The sequence below is a fragment of the Calonectris borealis genome, chromosome 21, assembly GCF_964195595.1.
Source record: "Calonectris borealis chromosome 21, bCalBor7.hap1.2, whole genome shotgun sequence".
Taxonomy (NCBI): domain Eukaryota; kingdom Metazoa; phylum Chordata; class Aves; order Procellariiformes; family Procellariidae; genus Calonectris; species Calonectris borealis.
The window spans coordinates 6,623,091-6,635,406 of record NC_134332.1 but is presented as its reverse complement, the minus strand read 5'-3'; the positions used below and the strand labels follow the sequence as shown (position 1 = coordinate 6,635,406).

General features: G+C 48.4%; 1 protein-coding gene across 6 annotated transcripts in view; it reads left to right on the top strand.

Moving 5' to 3' along the window:
- The window catches only part of PNPLA7 (patatin like domain 7, lysophospholipase), a 117,425-nt gene extending 105,675 nt beyond the window's left edge, over nt 1-11,750 (top strand). For 5 of the 6 annotated variants that reach the window (XM_075170488.1, XM_075170489.1, XM_075170486.1 and 2 more), the window contains 4 exons: nt 1,642-1,749; nt 7,343-7,427; nt 10,350-10,453; nt 11,586-11,750. In XM_075170488.1, the coding sequence (XP_075026589.1) occupies nt 1,642-1,749; nt 7,343-7,427; nt 10,350-10,453; nt 11,586-11,666 (378 nt within the window). In that variant the 3' untranslated portion in view covers nt 11,667-11,750. Of the gene's footprint in view, nt 1-1,641; nt 1,750-7,342; nt 7,428-10,349; nt 10,454-11,159; nt 11,465-11,585 lie in introns of all 6 variants that reach the window. The other variant, XR_012676760.1, reaches the window with a different exon arrangement.
- Nucleotides 11,751-12,316: the final 566 nt, after the last annotated feature.

Here is a 12,316-nt window from a genome sequence, read left to right as displayed (position 1 = left end):
GGATATTTGGTGTCTCTTAGCTCCTGGACAAACAGTGCTGTCTGTCAATGGTGGATCTAAGACTTTGCCGATAAATAATACTATTCGCTAGATGTAGTGCCCTGGCCATTTGGAAAACCTTGATGAACGGGTCCGGTAGTTCATGTAAGCTGTCACATCATTGTTCTGTCTCATTTGGTGTCATTAAAGAGATTTAAAGATGCCAGGCAAATTTTTCTCAGTGGAATAAAACTTGAGAAAAGTGTGGTTTCTCAAAGATGTCACTTTCTGTGAGCAAGTTCTTGGCACGAGACACTGCAGGTATGGAGGGGCAGCACCCTCCTGCATTTTCATTCCCTGCAGTGTAGCTAAATAACTTTTGTCCACAGGAAAGCTTTAAACTGTGCTGACCTTAAAGGAAAGGGATTCCTTTACCATTGTAGGCTATGAAGTAGTGGGGTTTTTTTTCAGCTCTGTACCTGGATTTTACAGAAAATAGAAATAGGTACCATATAACCACTCAGCACATTCAAAAGAACAAAAATCCCCTCTTCTTGTCAAAACCCCTCTTCTGTATCAGCCTAGAGTGGTAAGTCAGCTGCATGTCATTTCCCGAAGCTCAGGTTCTCGCAGTTATTTTGGATCAATCTGACCCAGTTAGCTGTAGATCTGTCAGGTCCCTTTTCCTCCTGAGTAATCACATCCACCCGGGGCTGAGGAGCTACGATAGATTATGAGAGGTGAATTCCAGCCTGAGTGCCTCCCGTGCTTTGAACCCTGGTCCAAAAACCAGAGGAGAGACAATATCAGCTCAGCCAGGGCTGCTTCCAGCACTCGGAAGCCTGCGGTTTAGTGCATGCTGCCAGTGCGAGAGCCAGACCTAGGATCCAGGACTCCTGACCCCTGTTGCCCTGTCCTTTCAATTTGATTTTTCAACACCATTTCTACTGTCTTGTTAGAAAAAGAGTAAAACTTGGAGCAATCGGTTTATTTTTTCCAGTTGTTTCCATGCTCGTGACGCAGTGCCATGTTATTATTCCAAGCACAAATTACTTTATACTTATAAATTAGAGGAACATGGAGTTTGTGGGTTTGGTGGTGTCCCTGTGCCATCATTTCTGCTCCAGCGAACTGATGCTTGCTTGTTCAGTGCTGTCTGGCTTAACTCATTGCAAGAGATTTTGGAACCGGGTACCCTACGGTAACCTTTCTTTGCTAGAAAAGTTTTCTTTTCTTAGCTATTCTTGAGCCAAGAGGGGAGAAGACACAAATTAATTTGTGGTGTTACCTTCTTCCAAAGAAAGAGTCAGTACTGGAAGGGCGTATACGTATGCGTCCTAAGCTTCTCTTTATATGGCATTATTCTGTGAATAGCCTGCTTGAAGCCACTGCTGTAAAAATAGTTGTGTCAGGTGGCACTTTTCATTGCATACTGTGGGGTCAAAAGTCAAGTTAGCATTTGGACTTAAAATAGCACCTTGTTTGCTTAATCGTTCCCCTAATTCTTCGGCTGAACAGCTTATGTAGCTGAGGCTGGAAGGTAGCAGGAGTACATCCTGGCTTTGGGGAGACCTCTAGATTTCCTACTGGTTTGTAAAAGATGTGACATAATAGTTTTTCAGCTATTAATTACCTTTTTTCCCCTCACTCTCTTTTTTCCAGGAAGTGGGATATCAGCATGGGAAAACAGTATTTAATGTCTGGTGCAGGAGTGGAGTCCGTGACAAGATGCTAAGAGACAGGCAAGAGACTTGCAAATCCAAAACTGACGTAAGTGTTCAGTTTAAATGCACTATTCTGCACGAGCTACTTGGTGCACACCAGATTGTGTACTGCCCAGAAACTGGGCAGGGGTATGAAGGAGAATGATCGATTGGCTCAAGTCCTTATTGTGAGCATGCATGTATTAGTTAAAACTGTATTTTAGGCAAGAAAAGGTATGATCAGTTTTTCAGAAACTTCTTTCCTTGAACCATAGCCTGGATGAATGAGGTCCTGCACTTCTTTGATCGTGAGGTAGAAGTGTGGCCACAGTGTGCTCTGCCAGAACCCAAGCCCTGGTGTCTGCCTGTCCATCCCCAATACCTGATGCATGCCTGTGCAGAGATCCATCCGTTTCCTCAGCAAGTAGGACGAGGTCTCTGAAACCCCAGGAACCGATGTAGCGCTCTGTAGGGCGGCTCTCCTGTTGCTGTTTCATTCTAGCAGGTTATTGATACCATATTTGTAACCTGCAATCGTTCACCACACAAATGTCCTTGAAGGAGGGCAGGATGCTCACCAGTAACCAGCGTTTTCTGAGACGCGTAGCTGATGCGTATGTGTTTATATGCCCACCTTTCTCTTCTCCTTCCCTGTGCGCGTCAGCAGTCCTGAGGGCACTAAATGCTGCTGGCTGAGCTGCCTTCTGCACCGAGCGCTGGGGGGGGGCTGTGACTGTGCCCCCACAGGTCCTGTGAGAGAGGATGGTCTGTGGTTTCAGGTGATGGGCCACATTTGTTCCCCTCGCTTGAATGCACACGTGGACTGCCTCCTTGAGTAATGCTGGGTAGGCACAAGTAACCTTTTAAGAGTTATTTTTCATTTATTCTTGTGCCACAAACTTTAGGTAGTACCTGGATATTGTTCTTGCTAGTAGAAACTGGTCTGCCAGGGCATGGCTCTCTGCCACCAGCTGCCCAATGCTCGTCACAGAGGACGTGAACTGGGATCGCTGGCATTGATCTCTGCCATTGCTGGCTTTCAGGATGTGACTCAAACAGTTCTCAGACGCTTCCAGAAAACCTGAATTAAACCCTTGCTACAGATGTGTTTTTAGCCAAGAGTTAAAGTCCTTCCAAAGCCGTAGATTTCTTGCTTTGTTGCTTTCCTTCCTCACTCCTATTAGAAAAGGCATTTTGTAGAGCCGTCATTAAGGCTCTGCAGAAGCTTGCAGCGCTGTCGAGGTACTGGGTTTCATGCACCTTGTTCTGCTCGCTTCAGCACATCTGAGCAGTTAATGTACGGTTTGGTAAATGCCTGATTATGGTAAATCTACAGGCTACGCAGTGTTGCTGTGTGGTTACAGTGCCGGTAAGATTTCTACTTAAAAGTAGCATAAAATTCTCATGGTTTTACAGTTTAAGGATTGAGGTCAGCTTCTAGAGTTGGTTCATAACTCAGTGGGCTGACTGAATTTCTTGGCAGGGAAGTTTCAGTTGTTTTTAAACCGTTATCACCTTTTTGAGGACTTGGGTACAATATTATAATATATTGGCTTATTATCCTTACCCTCCTTTGAGTTCCTCTGATTTAAAACCCAAGTGCTACGAAAGGCTTCATGTTTTACCCAGTAATTCATCTTTATTGTCTTTTAGAGATAGGGAAATGAGCAGTAATATTTTAAGTGATGGCCGAAATGTATCATAACTGTAGGGAGCCTCACTAAAGGAAGTCAGTAGAGGTGAAAAATGACATTGAGGATTTGCAGCTCTGTCAGAGGTGGGAGGTAGAGCACTTTCACTAGGAGGGAGATGGCGTGAGCAAGGGAGAGGAAGGGCAGTACTTGCAGGCACGGGCATTAGTCCAGCAACGCCGGGTGGATGACACCCACATCTGAGCTAGTTGCCCTACACCCCCATTTATCACCGGAGAGAGATGAGCCTCTGTAGGGTGTGAGTCACTTGATGACACGGCTCCACTGGGATAAGATGAATGGCACCCTCGGCTCCGTCCGCGTGAAGGGAGCCGAGGGGGACTAGCGCTGATGACTTCCTATCGTCAGATGAATCCCACCCAAGCTGCCTGGCAGGGTGAGTGGCTATGGGAGGAGCACAGAGGGACTGAGCTGGGGAGCTGAGTAGCCTGAGGAGCCCCAGAACTCATCAGCTGGTTCTTCCTGGGAACATGACCTGGACTAGGAGATACATTAGTCTGAGCTGCGGAAGGCGGGTCCCCATTCTGCCTCTGACACCTTCTGCTCAGACGAGTTATAAGCTGGTATGTGTTTGTTATGTGTGTTAATAGTCATAAGGAGAAGTCAAGGGAGAGAAAATGTGTGTGTCTCAGAAATGGTTATATGTCCTATTTCATCCTCTGACTTTTATCACCAGCGGGTAACAAGCTCCAATATATTCATTGCTGTAACAAATGCTTCTTTTAAAGAAGACTTCTTTAAAATTGGCCATTATATGGGATATAGTAATTCCGGCTAATATTTCAGTTAAATCATGATATTACAGCTGTGCACCAAGCAGCATGTTGAACATTTATCACAATCTACCCTGGTTTTTATGGCCCTTCAACTGTCCTGGAGATCAAATATGTCACGTACTCATTGTAGGCATAGCCTGTCATTGAATTTCTGGGTATGCACTTGATAACAAGGAGAGAGTGCTGATTGCTGAGACGCCAAGAGTATGAAACTAGTGGGTCACTCAGGAGAGTGAGTCAACAAACTTACGGAGCGGGAACCATGCAGCTTTGTGCATTCCCCCAAACTGACGCTACGGCTCCGTTCCAGGCTGTACTCCCGAGAACCTAGGAGATCATCTGCTCTTCCTCTGAAAACTCTGGAGTCCAGTAAAAACCAAGATTTTTTTCATCTGACTTCTTGTTTCAGTAGATTTATTTCTATAAAATAACAAGTATTGCAGGCTTCCACTAGGGTGTTTGTCTTTTGTTTTTTTCTTAGTCCATTAGAGTCGCTTAAGTCCTTTAGCTCTGCTGTCTTCCAGGGATAACAGCTGATATTTTAACTTGCCTTTCATTAGCGAAGGTTTTGATGTTTTTGTTCTTCAGCTATTTCTGGAGTGCTCAATGTCTGAGAGCTGAGCGTGGTTTCTTATCATCTTGTTTCCATGTTGTAAGCACTGAATTTTTACTTAAAAATTCCAGATATTTAATCATTTAGATACTTTTCTTTTGCTTTCATCATTCAGTCACTGTTTATCTTGTTTGTGTCTTCAGCATTTTTGAGACAACAGGAACCTTACATAAACTTCACTTGAACAACCCTTACTCTTCCCCAGCACAGAATAATGCAGTACCGTTAATTGGATCTCCTCGGGGAAGTTTTGTCTACTGAAGTGTTATTCATAGTCAAAGCTAAATATAATCTAGCAGACTACAATAGTAACTGTCTTTCTCCTCTAATTTATTTAATAAAGATTGTGCCAAAGAGAATACTTTCCTCCTTGGGAAAAAAAAAACCTGTAAGCAGAAAGGTTTTAGAGTGGTTTCAAATGAATCTGAGACGCTTCTTTGCCTCGTGTTAACTGATGGGAATGTGGTTTTGTCCTTAAAAGTAGTAAGAGGAAGTATTTAAACATTAAATTCCTGTTTGCAAAGCATCAGACGAGCGTGGGAAGGCACCTGGTTTCCCACAAGTGGTGTTCCAGTCTCAGTGCTAAGACTTTGGGGTGCAGCTGCCTCAGCAAGCGTCCTCTAACCGGCTTACGCGGGATCGGCTGTATGTCAGCGACCGAAACAGATGCTCCCACGGGTACGGTCGCACTAACGATTGCCTTCATACTCGTCTGTCCTCACGACTTGTCTGCGGGAGCACGTGAGCTGATGGTGGTTTTCCCGAAGCACCTTTTGGTGACGGTCGCTGCAGGATTTTGTTCAGCTGTTCATGTAGCCCCCGGACTTTCGTCGCCTCCAAAGTCAGTCCCTGTCTGCTCCGTGCTCCCAAGGACAGCCTGGCGCTGTCTGCCTGAGCGCGGGGTGCAGCCCCTTTGTCCGCCTGGTAAGAGTCCACGTTTTTAGAGTACAGGCAACGGCCTCGAACATTGCTGTGTCTGCTCGGTGGCCAGAGTTTGCACATATCCCTCGCTTAGTCATATGGCACAAAATGAAGATGTAGATTCTTTTTGTCCCTATCCTGGGGAACAGCCTTCTGCAAACGCTTCACTGGGACCATTCAGGTCGGATGTTCAAAATGAGACTGGACTGACTCACCCTTCTTGATGGTTCCTTAATGGTCAAACTGAGCTTCTGAGCTTCCTGACTTCTGTGTATTTTAAAGTGTGTGTCCTAAGCTACTGCTGTTTCATTTCATACAGGTATTTTTTAATTCCCTCTGGGCTTTTCTCTGTCCACCGCTCCCCACCAGCTGTTTGTCCTGGATCAGCACCTTGCTTTAGCTGTACTAAATTACATCAAAAGTTAGTTACGGATTAAAGGTCAACTGAGAGCAATCTGCTGCAGCTGTAACGGGCTTCTGCTGTGACCCCCACGGGGATTGTATGATTCATAGTATCAGTGCTCTTGCCAGAAGAGCAAATAATTGCTCATAAAAACCCTGTGTTAGGAAACTGCCCTGTCTGGAAGCACGTGGGCAGGTCTGGGCGTTTAGAAAGACGGCTGTCGCAGCAATTCCCGGCAGCGCAGTGCCGATAACATGTCCCCTGCCAGCAATTCCCTGACTCTCTCCTCGGGGGTGGGGGTTGCTATTGTACTAATTAAAATCACTGGTTTTAAAAAAAGGTGAGAGGTGTTTAGGTTTCCATCTGGTGACCTTGTGCCTGGCCCCGAGGGGTTAGGTAGGGCTGCTCCCAGCATGGCATGTGGGAAGACCAAAATGGTTCTTAAATGCCAAAGTTCGGTTTTATTAGAGGAGAAACTGGAGCAGGCAACTTCTCAAAATAGAGAACATTCAACCCACTGCTTGGGTGAGACAGAATAAAAATAGAAAGGGTTTATTAAAAAGAGGAATTACAGTGGGAGATACTTCTCCTTGCGGGTGGACCATGTCCCTCAGGCTCTTGCTGCAGCACCTCCAGCTCCACGGCTTGCCGGGGTCCCTGGGGGGGTCCCGGTCACCCCAGCGCCCGGGCCGCTGCCCGCCTGCCCGTGCAGCGTCCCACGGCGTGGCTCTGCGGGCTCAGGGCTGGGCCACGTGCTGTGTCCCACCTGGGCACTGGGGCCTCTTCTTCTTCTCCCCAGGGAAGGCGAAAGCTCCCTGGGGGCTGCATCGGGCCCAGCCGGTCCCACTTATAGCGGGGGGTAACAGTGATGGAGAACAAACAAGTCAAACAAGCACTGTCTGTCACGAGTCCAGCCCCTCTGGTTCTTGTCTTTGTGGTGTTTTCTATAGTCTGCTGAATTTTTAATAAGGCTTCTTGTTGCATGGATGGAGAAGGAGCCATTAGAGGTTGTCCCACTGTTTGCACTTGGGAATCCTGTCTCTGCCACCAGACCTGCATCAGGGGAGTTGTTCTGTGAACTACTCACTGATCAGTAATGGCTTTTGAGGGGGCAATTGTGGAGAATTTAGGTGTCTGAGCTTTCTGTCTGTTCAATATAATTTTCATATAATAAAAATGTTCGGATTTTTTGTGTATATTTGTTAACATACCTAAAAATTAATGCTGTGTTTCAGAATGTGACCTGTCCCACCACCTCTTTTACGGACCTGGCAGAAATTGTGTCCCGGATCGAGCCCGTGAAAGCACCCGTGGCAGACGGTGAGTCGGGTGATCGGGCTGGCGCTGCGGAAGCGTTGGGAAGGGCGGCGTGCCCCCTCCCGCTGCCTCCTCCGGGAGAGGGTGGGAGTCGGATGTTCCTGCCGCGGCGAGACATCTGCTGCCAGCCCGGTACCGGTGGGGTCCAGCGTGGCTTCCTGGTGGTAGTAATCCCTGCTCAAGTTAGCCTAGCCTGAGTGAAGTAACACGTGTGGCAACTCCTGCAAAAACAGGCTTTCGTTCCCCTTGTGCTGGTCCGTGTCCTCGCGATGGCTTCGCTCTTTGGTCCGCGTCCTTTTGAGACGGGAGGAGGCTGATTTAAAGCTTTCCCTGCTGTTATGAGTAGGATCTGGAGTGACTCACCGGCTCCATCGCTTTTTGTACTCTCCTGTTACGGGGAGCACTAGTGAAGTAATGAGGAACAGGTAGCGGCTCCCGCATCTTTACACAAAGGCCCTGGAGTGCCTTGCGCCTCGGCCGTGCGCTGTGCAGCAGTTCGCTGTACGTGCCATAAGTGAAGCTCACTTAACAAAAAGGATCAGAGCTTTGCAGGCCCGAAATCTCCGAGCGTTTACCGGTGGTAGAGCTCTTTATAAACAGTCTCTCCCCCTCCTCCCGATTCTTGTTCTTGCAGAGGGAAATCTAAAGTTAGCAGTCCTCCCATCTGTGACTGTTTGTAGAGATGTCCCTGTGGTAATTTGAAATGCTAATTGCAATCATATGCCTTATGAAGAAATTATTAATCAAATGTGGTTGAAACAGCCATTGTGAATAAGAATGAAGAGTTCATGTAACATGGTTATTTAAGGCACAGGCATTGAGACCTGCTAAGATCTAACCGGTGTACTGGGACCGATCTTCCTCCTTTATATCGTTTCTGATCATTCGCCCCCATTAGGAAGACCTGCTTTCTGCTGGGTGAGGCCATGAACACGAGTGTAACGAAGGGACACGTCTTTCAGGAAGTCGAAGTGGCAGATTTTGGGCTAAGAGGGCCTGTGCGGGGGCTGCCCGGGACAGGACGGGCAGGTGCCGCGTGCTCCTCGCGGGTGCTGAAAGCTGTTGGTTGTAGAGGCTCCAGAGGAGGGGGAGGATGGCAGGAGAGAGAGTCGCACATGTGGGCGCCGTGTCTTGAAGGACCCTTTATATTCGTGTTGTGGGTGACTCCGAGCGCTGCCTGCAGGGACCTTGCCCGTTTTTTGGTGGGCAGTGGCTGTAAAGGCATTCCTCTGAACGTGGCATCGCCTCGGTGCCTCCGGGATGGCATCGCTTTTGCTAAAGAGGTATCTGGAGCTACGGGGGAAGCGGTCCGCACCGAGGCGAGCTCAGATGGAGGGTGACATCTCCCTGGCGGTGGCCTTGCGAATAGTGCTTGGAAAATCAAGGAGTTTGGTTTTGATGGTAGTCAGTTTTAGTGGAGCTGTAAACTTCAAACTATGGTTTGTGCTGTCTGATGCTGTTCAGATGAGTTTCCAGTTTCTCTGGTGTGTTTTATCAAAGATTATCAGTAGTGTTTTTAATATAAACTAAAGCTAATTCTCTGATCCACAGTAAAAAAAATACTAAAAAATAAAAAATAAGACCAAATGTCTTTAATCCTCATGTTCTAGCAGTTGGTTGTAGTTATCGTGCTAGAAGAAGATGCTGTGGAACAGACTGTGCTGTTGTCTTCAGCGTGGAGCAGATGCTATTGACTGTTCCCAAAAGAAATACTTAATCAAGAATCCGGTTTAAACACGAGCCACTTTCTTCACTAGTGGGCTGAAAAACAGGTATTGCTTCAGCAACTCAAAGCACACTTGAATTAACTCACGAAAGTGGCGGAAAAACTAGCGTCACACAAAAATGACTTTCTGCCATTTTAACGCCTTAGCTTGCCTTCTGAAAAACTGCGTGCCAGAAACCGTGCAAAAGGAAGGTGGCCAACTGCCGCTTGCTTCGTTTCGCCGCCCGCGTGCCTTGGTTTCACGCTTGGTCGGGATGGGGCTCACAGCGGCGGCTGGCGCGCTGGGTGATGTACTGGGGCTGGTGACAGGCGTCTGCCCTGGCCCGTTTGTCGAGTGTGGAGTTGATGTGGGAGAGGGTCAGTCCTGTCAGCGGGTGACTCTCCTGCTGTCTGTTTTACAGACCCTGAAGGGATCTCCAGGTGCTGGAAGAGGCATTGACTCTGCACTGATGTATCTCGTTCCTTGGGAGCAGGCTTCGGGGCTGGGGGCTTGGTGGCGTGTCCTGCTGCTGACTGCTGTGCCTCAGGGTGCACAGCTCCTGAGCTTCCCTACATTATGGTAATCTGCTGGATTACCAGCGAGAGCAGGTGATTGTCCCCGGTGCAGAGGAGGGGAGTGTAAATGTCACTGTCCCCTGTGGACCAGAGATGTGAGACACGTAATTATCATCTCCACAGCAGGAAGAGCTCGCCCTGTGCCTGGAAGACCCTGTTTCCAGTGAGTCTGTGACCGCAGTGTGCAGGGGAGTTTGGATTGGTAGCTCGTAGGCATGTCTTCTGAAGGTGTTCTATAGGTCTTGTCTGGACTGACGGGTGGGAGACGGCAGCTATTCTGTGAAGAGCGTTCAGCAGGGAGCATCTCCCCATTGCCAGCGTTTGCGTCCCGTTGGGCTGGGCAGCTGGCACCCACCAGAGTAACATGGAGGGTTTGTATCTCGCTGCTCTTGCTCCAGGCTCTTTAGATTCTAGCGGGCTCCAGGACACCAATTCACATCCAGGATACGGTTTATTTTGTGATCTGGCTGGACAGCCGATACCTGTGTTTGCGTAGTCCCAGTTCCCTGGGCTGCGGAGAGTTGGCCAGCAGTCACCCTGCCCTGCACCGGTGCTCGACGGAGATAGCTATCATTCCTTTTCCAATTTTCTCTGCTCTGTGAATGCTAGTTAAAACCCGTGTTTCTTCTCTCCTTTCTCTTTAGATGAGTCAGATTACCAGACTGAGTACGAGGAAGAAATTCTGGACAACCAGAAGGATGATTATATCAATTTCATAAGCAACCAGGTTGAAGAAGACTCTGACTCGGTACGAACTGCCCTGGAACCAGGCAATGCCTGTGTTGTTGCTGAGCCCCGTGCGAATGGCGTGCGGTGGGTGTGGGTGGAGGTGTCAGGCAGGGTCCTTGAGAGAAGCACCTGGAAGGGACTTGCGGAGGACTGTGCAGAAATAAGTTTGCTTTTCGTGTAGTACAGACCCTAAACGACACCTGCTCACCCTGTTCAGGTCAGTCATCCACAGTGGTGCTGTCTGTGGCAAAACCTGGCCATGGTTAAAACCTGGCGACGCAGCTCCGTGGGCTTGCTCGCGAGGTGGGTCAGGGCTGGAGGGCTGAGGGATGAGGGGAGGCTGAGGGAGCTGCTTTCTCCAGCTCAGAGGAGAGGAGATGATGAGAGAATCTGACTGCTGTCTGCAGCTGCCTGCTGGGTGGTTACGGAGAAGACAGCAGCAGAGATGCGCTGCAAAAAGACAAGAGGTGACAGACACAACTTGTGCTATAGGAAATCCTCACTGGGTACAGGGGGAAATGTTTCCCAGTAAGCATGGCTGAGAACTGCAACGGGCTGTGCAGGGAGGTGCTGGAAACTCCATCCTTGCAGATACTTGAAAACCAAATAGACGCCCTGAAGAACCAGATCTAGCATTAGAGTTAGCCCTGCTTGGAGCAGAAAATCGTATTATACCCTCCAGAGGTCCCTTCCAACCAAAGTTGTTTGATTCTGTGGGACATCAGGTCCACCCTGAGGAAAACCTGCACTGAGGCCAGACTTCGCACGATGCGGCCCACAGCCTGAGAAGCAAACCTCGGAAGGGTCGTATCCCTGCCGCTCTTACTCCGGCTAGAGTGGGCGGCAGGTTTAAAAGGTGAAGCTGCCCGTTGTGTTGGACATGAACAGTTTCTCAGTGGGAGCACATGAGCAATTTGGGAAGGTGCCTGGCCTGGGTCGCTGCCCACCTGAGGATGTGAGATGGCTTCGGTGCTTTGAGCGAGGAGCTGGAGCGATGGCATAAAGATTTTGTGTGCTGGGCTGATCTCCGGTGGGTAATGGTCGGTGGACAAAGAAGAGGTGGAGGGGAAGAGGACAGATTTTATGCAGCTCAGAGAGGATGCTGAAGAATGAATTTGTGCACTTCTATTTATTTATTTTTTCTTCTTCAGGATGAAGACATGCAGATAAGAAAGCGCAGGAATGTCCCCGATGTGGAGGGCCAAGCAAGCAGCACGGGAGAACCAGGCTAGCTCTGCGAAGATTCTGACCTTGCTAAATCCCATTGCTGCCTACATCAGCTGTGATTATTTATTAAATATTTTAAAAAACCAAAACGGTGTCTAGTTCAAATTAAGCAAGCTTTCGTCCTTCTCCAGACAGGGTATGGGGCATTCAGCTGCCAGCACTAAGCACAAATATCTGCATCACGCCCCAGCCCCTTTGGACCTCCCGTGAAGGGCTGACGTGTGCCATACTCCCCCGTACAGGTGCCAGTATGAGCCGGTTATTAATCCCTCTCAGACTGGCAGAGGCGAAACGTGCTGGGAACGTGCAGTTAAATGCTGCCGTGATTTTTGCTGCTGTATGCTCTAGTCGCCGTTTTTACTGTGAAGGCCCAAAGAATGACGGGATATTATCCTGCTGTGTGCTCTTCCCCTCTCTTCCAACAGGTAATTAATTTACGAGAGTTGTATGCTAATTCTAAACTTCCCGGCAGCCAGACTTTCTCCTGGAGCCTGAGTGTGAGCCGCGGGGCTCGTGGTTGCATAGGTTGAAGGAGTCGCAGAAAACAGAAAAATACTGGGAGTGCTAATTAGAGTCGCTGTATTTGCTTTGTGCTCTGTTTTACGGGGAAATGGCACTTAGTTCAGACGTACGAAGACAGAAAATAAACCTTTGA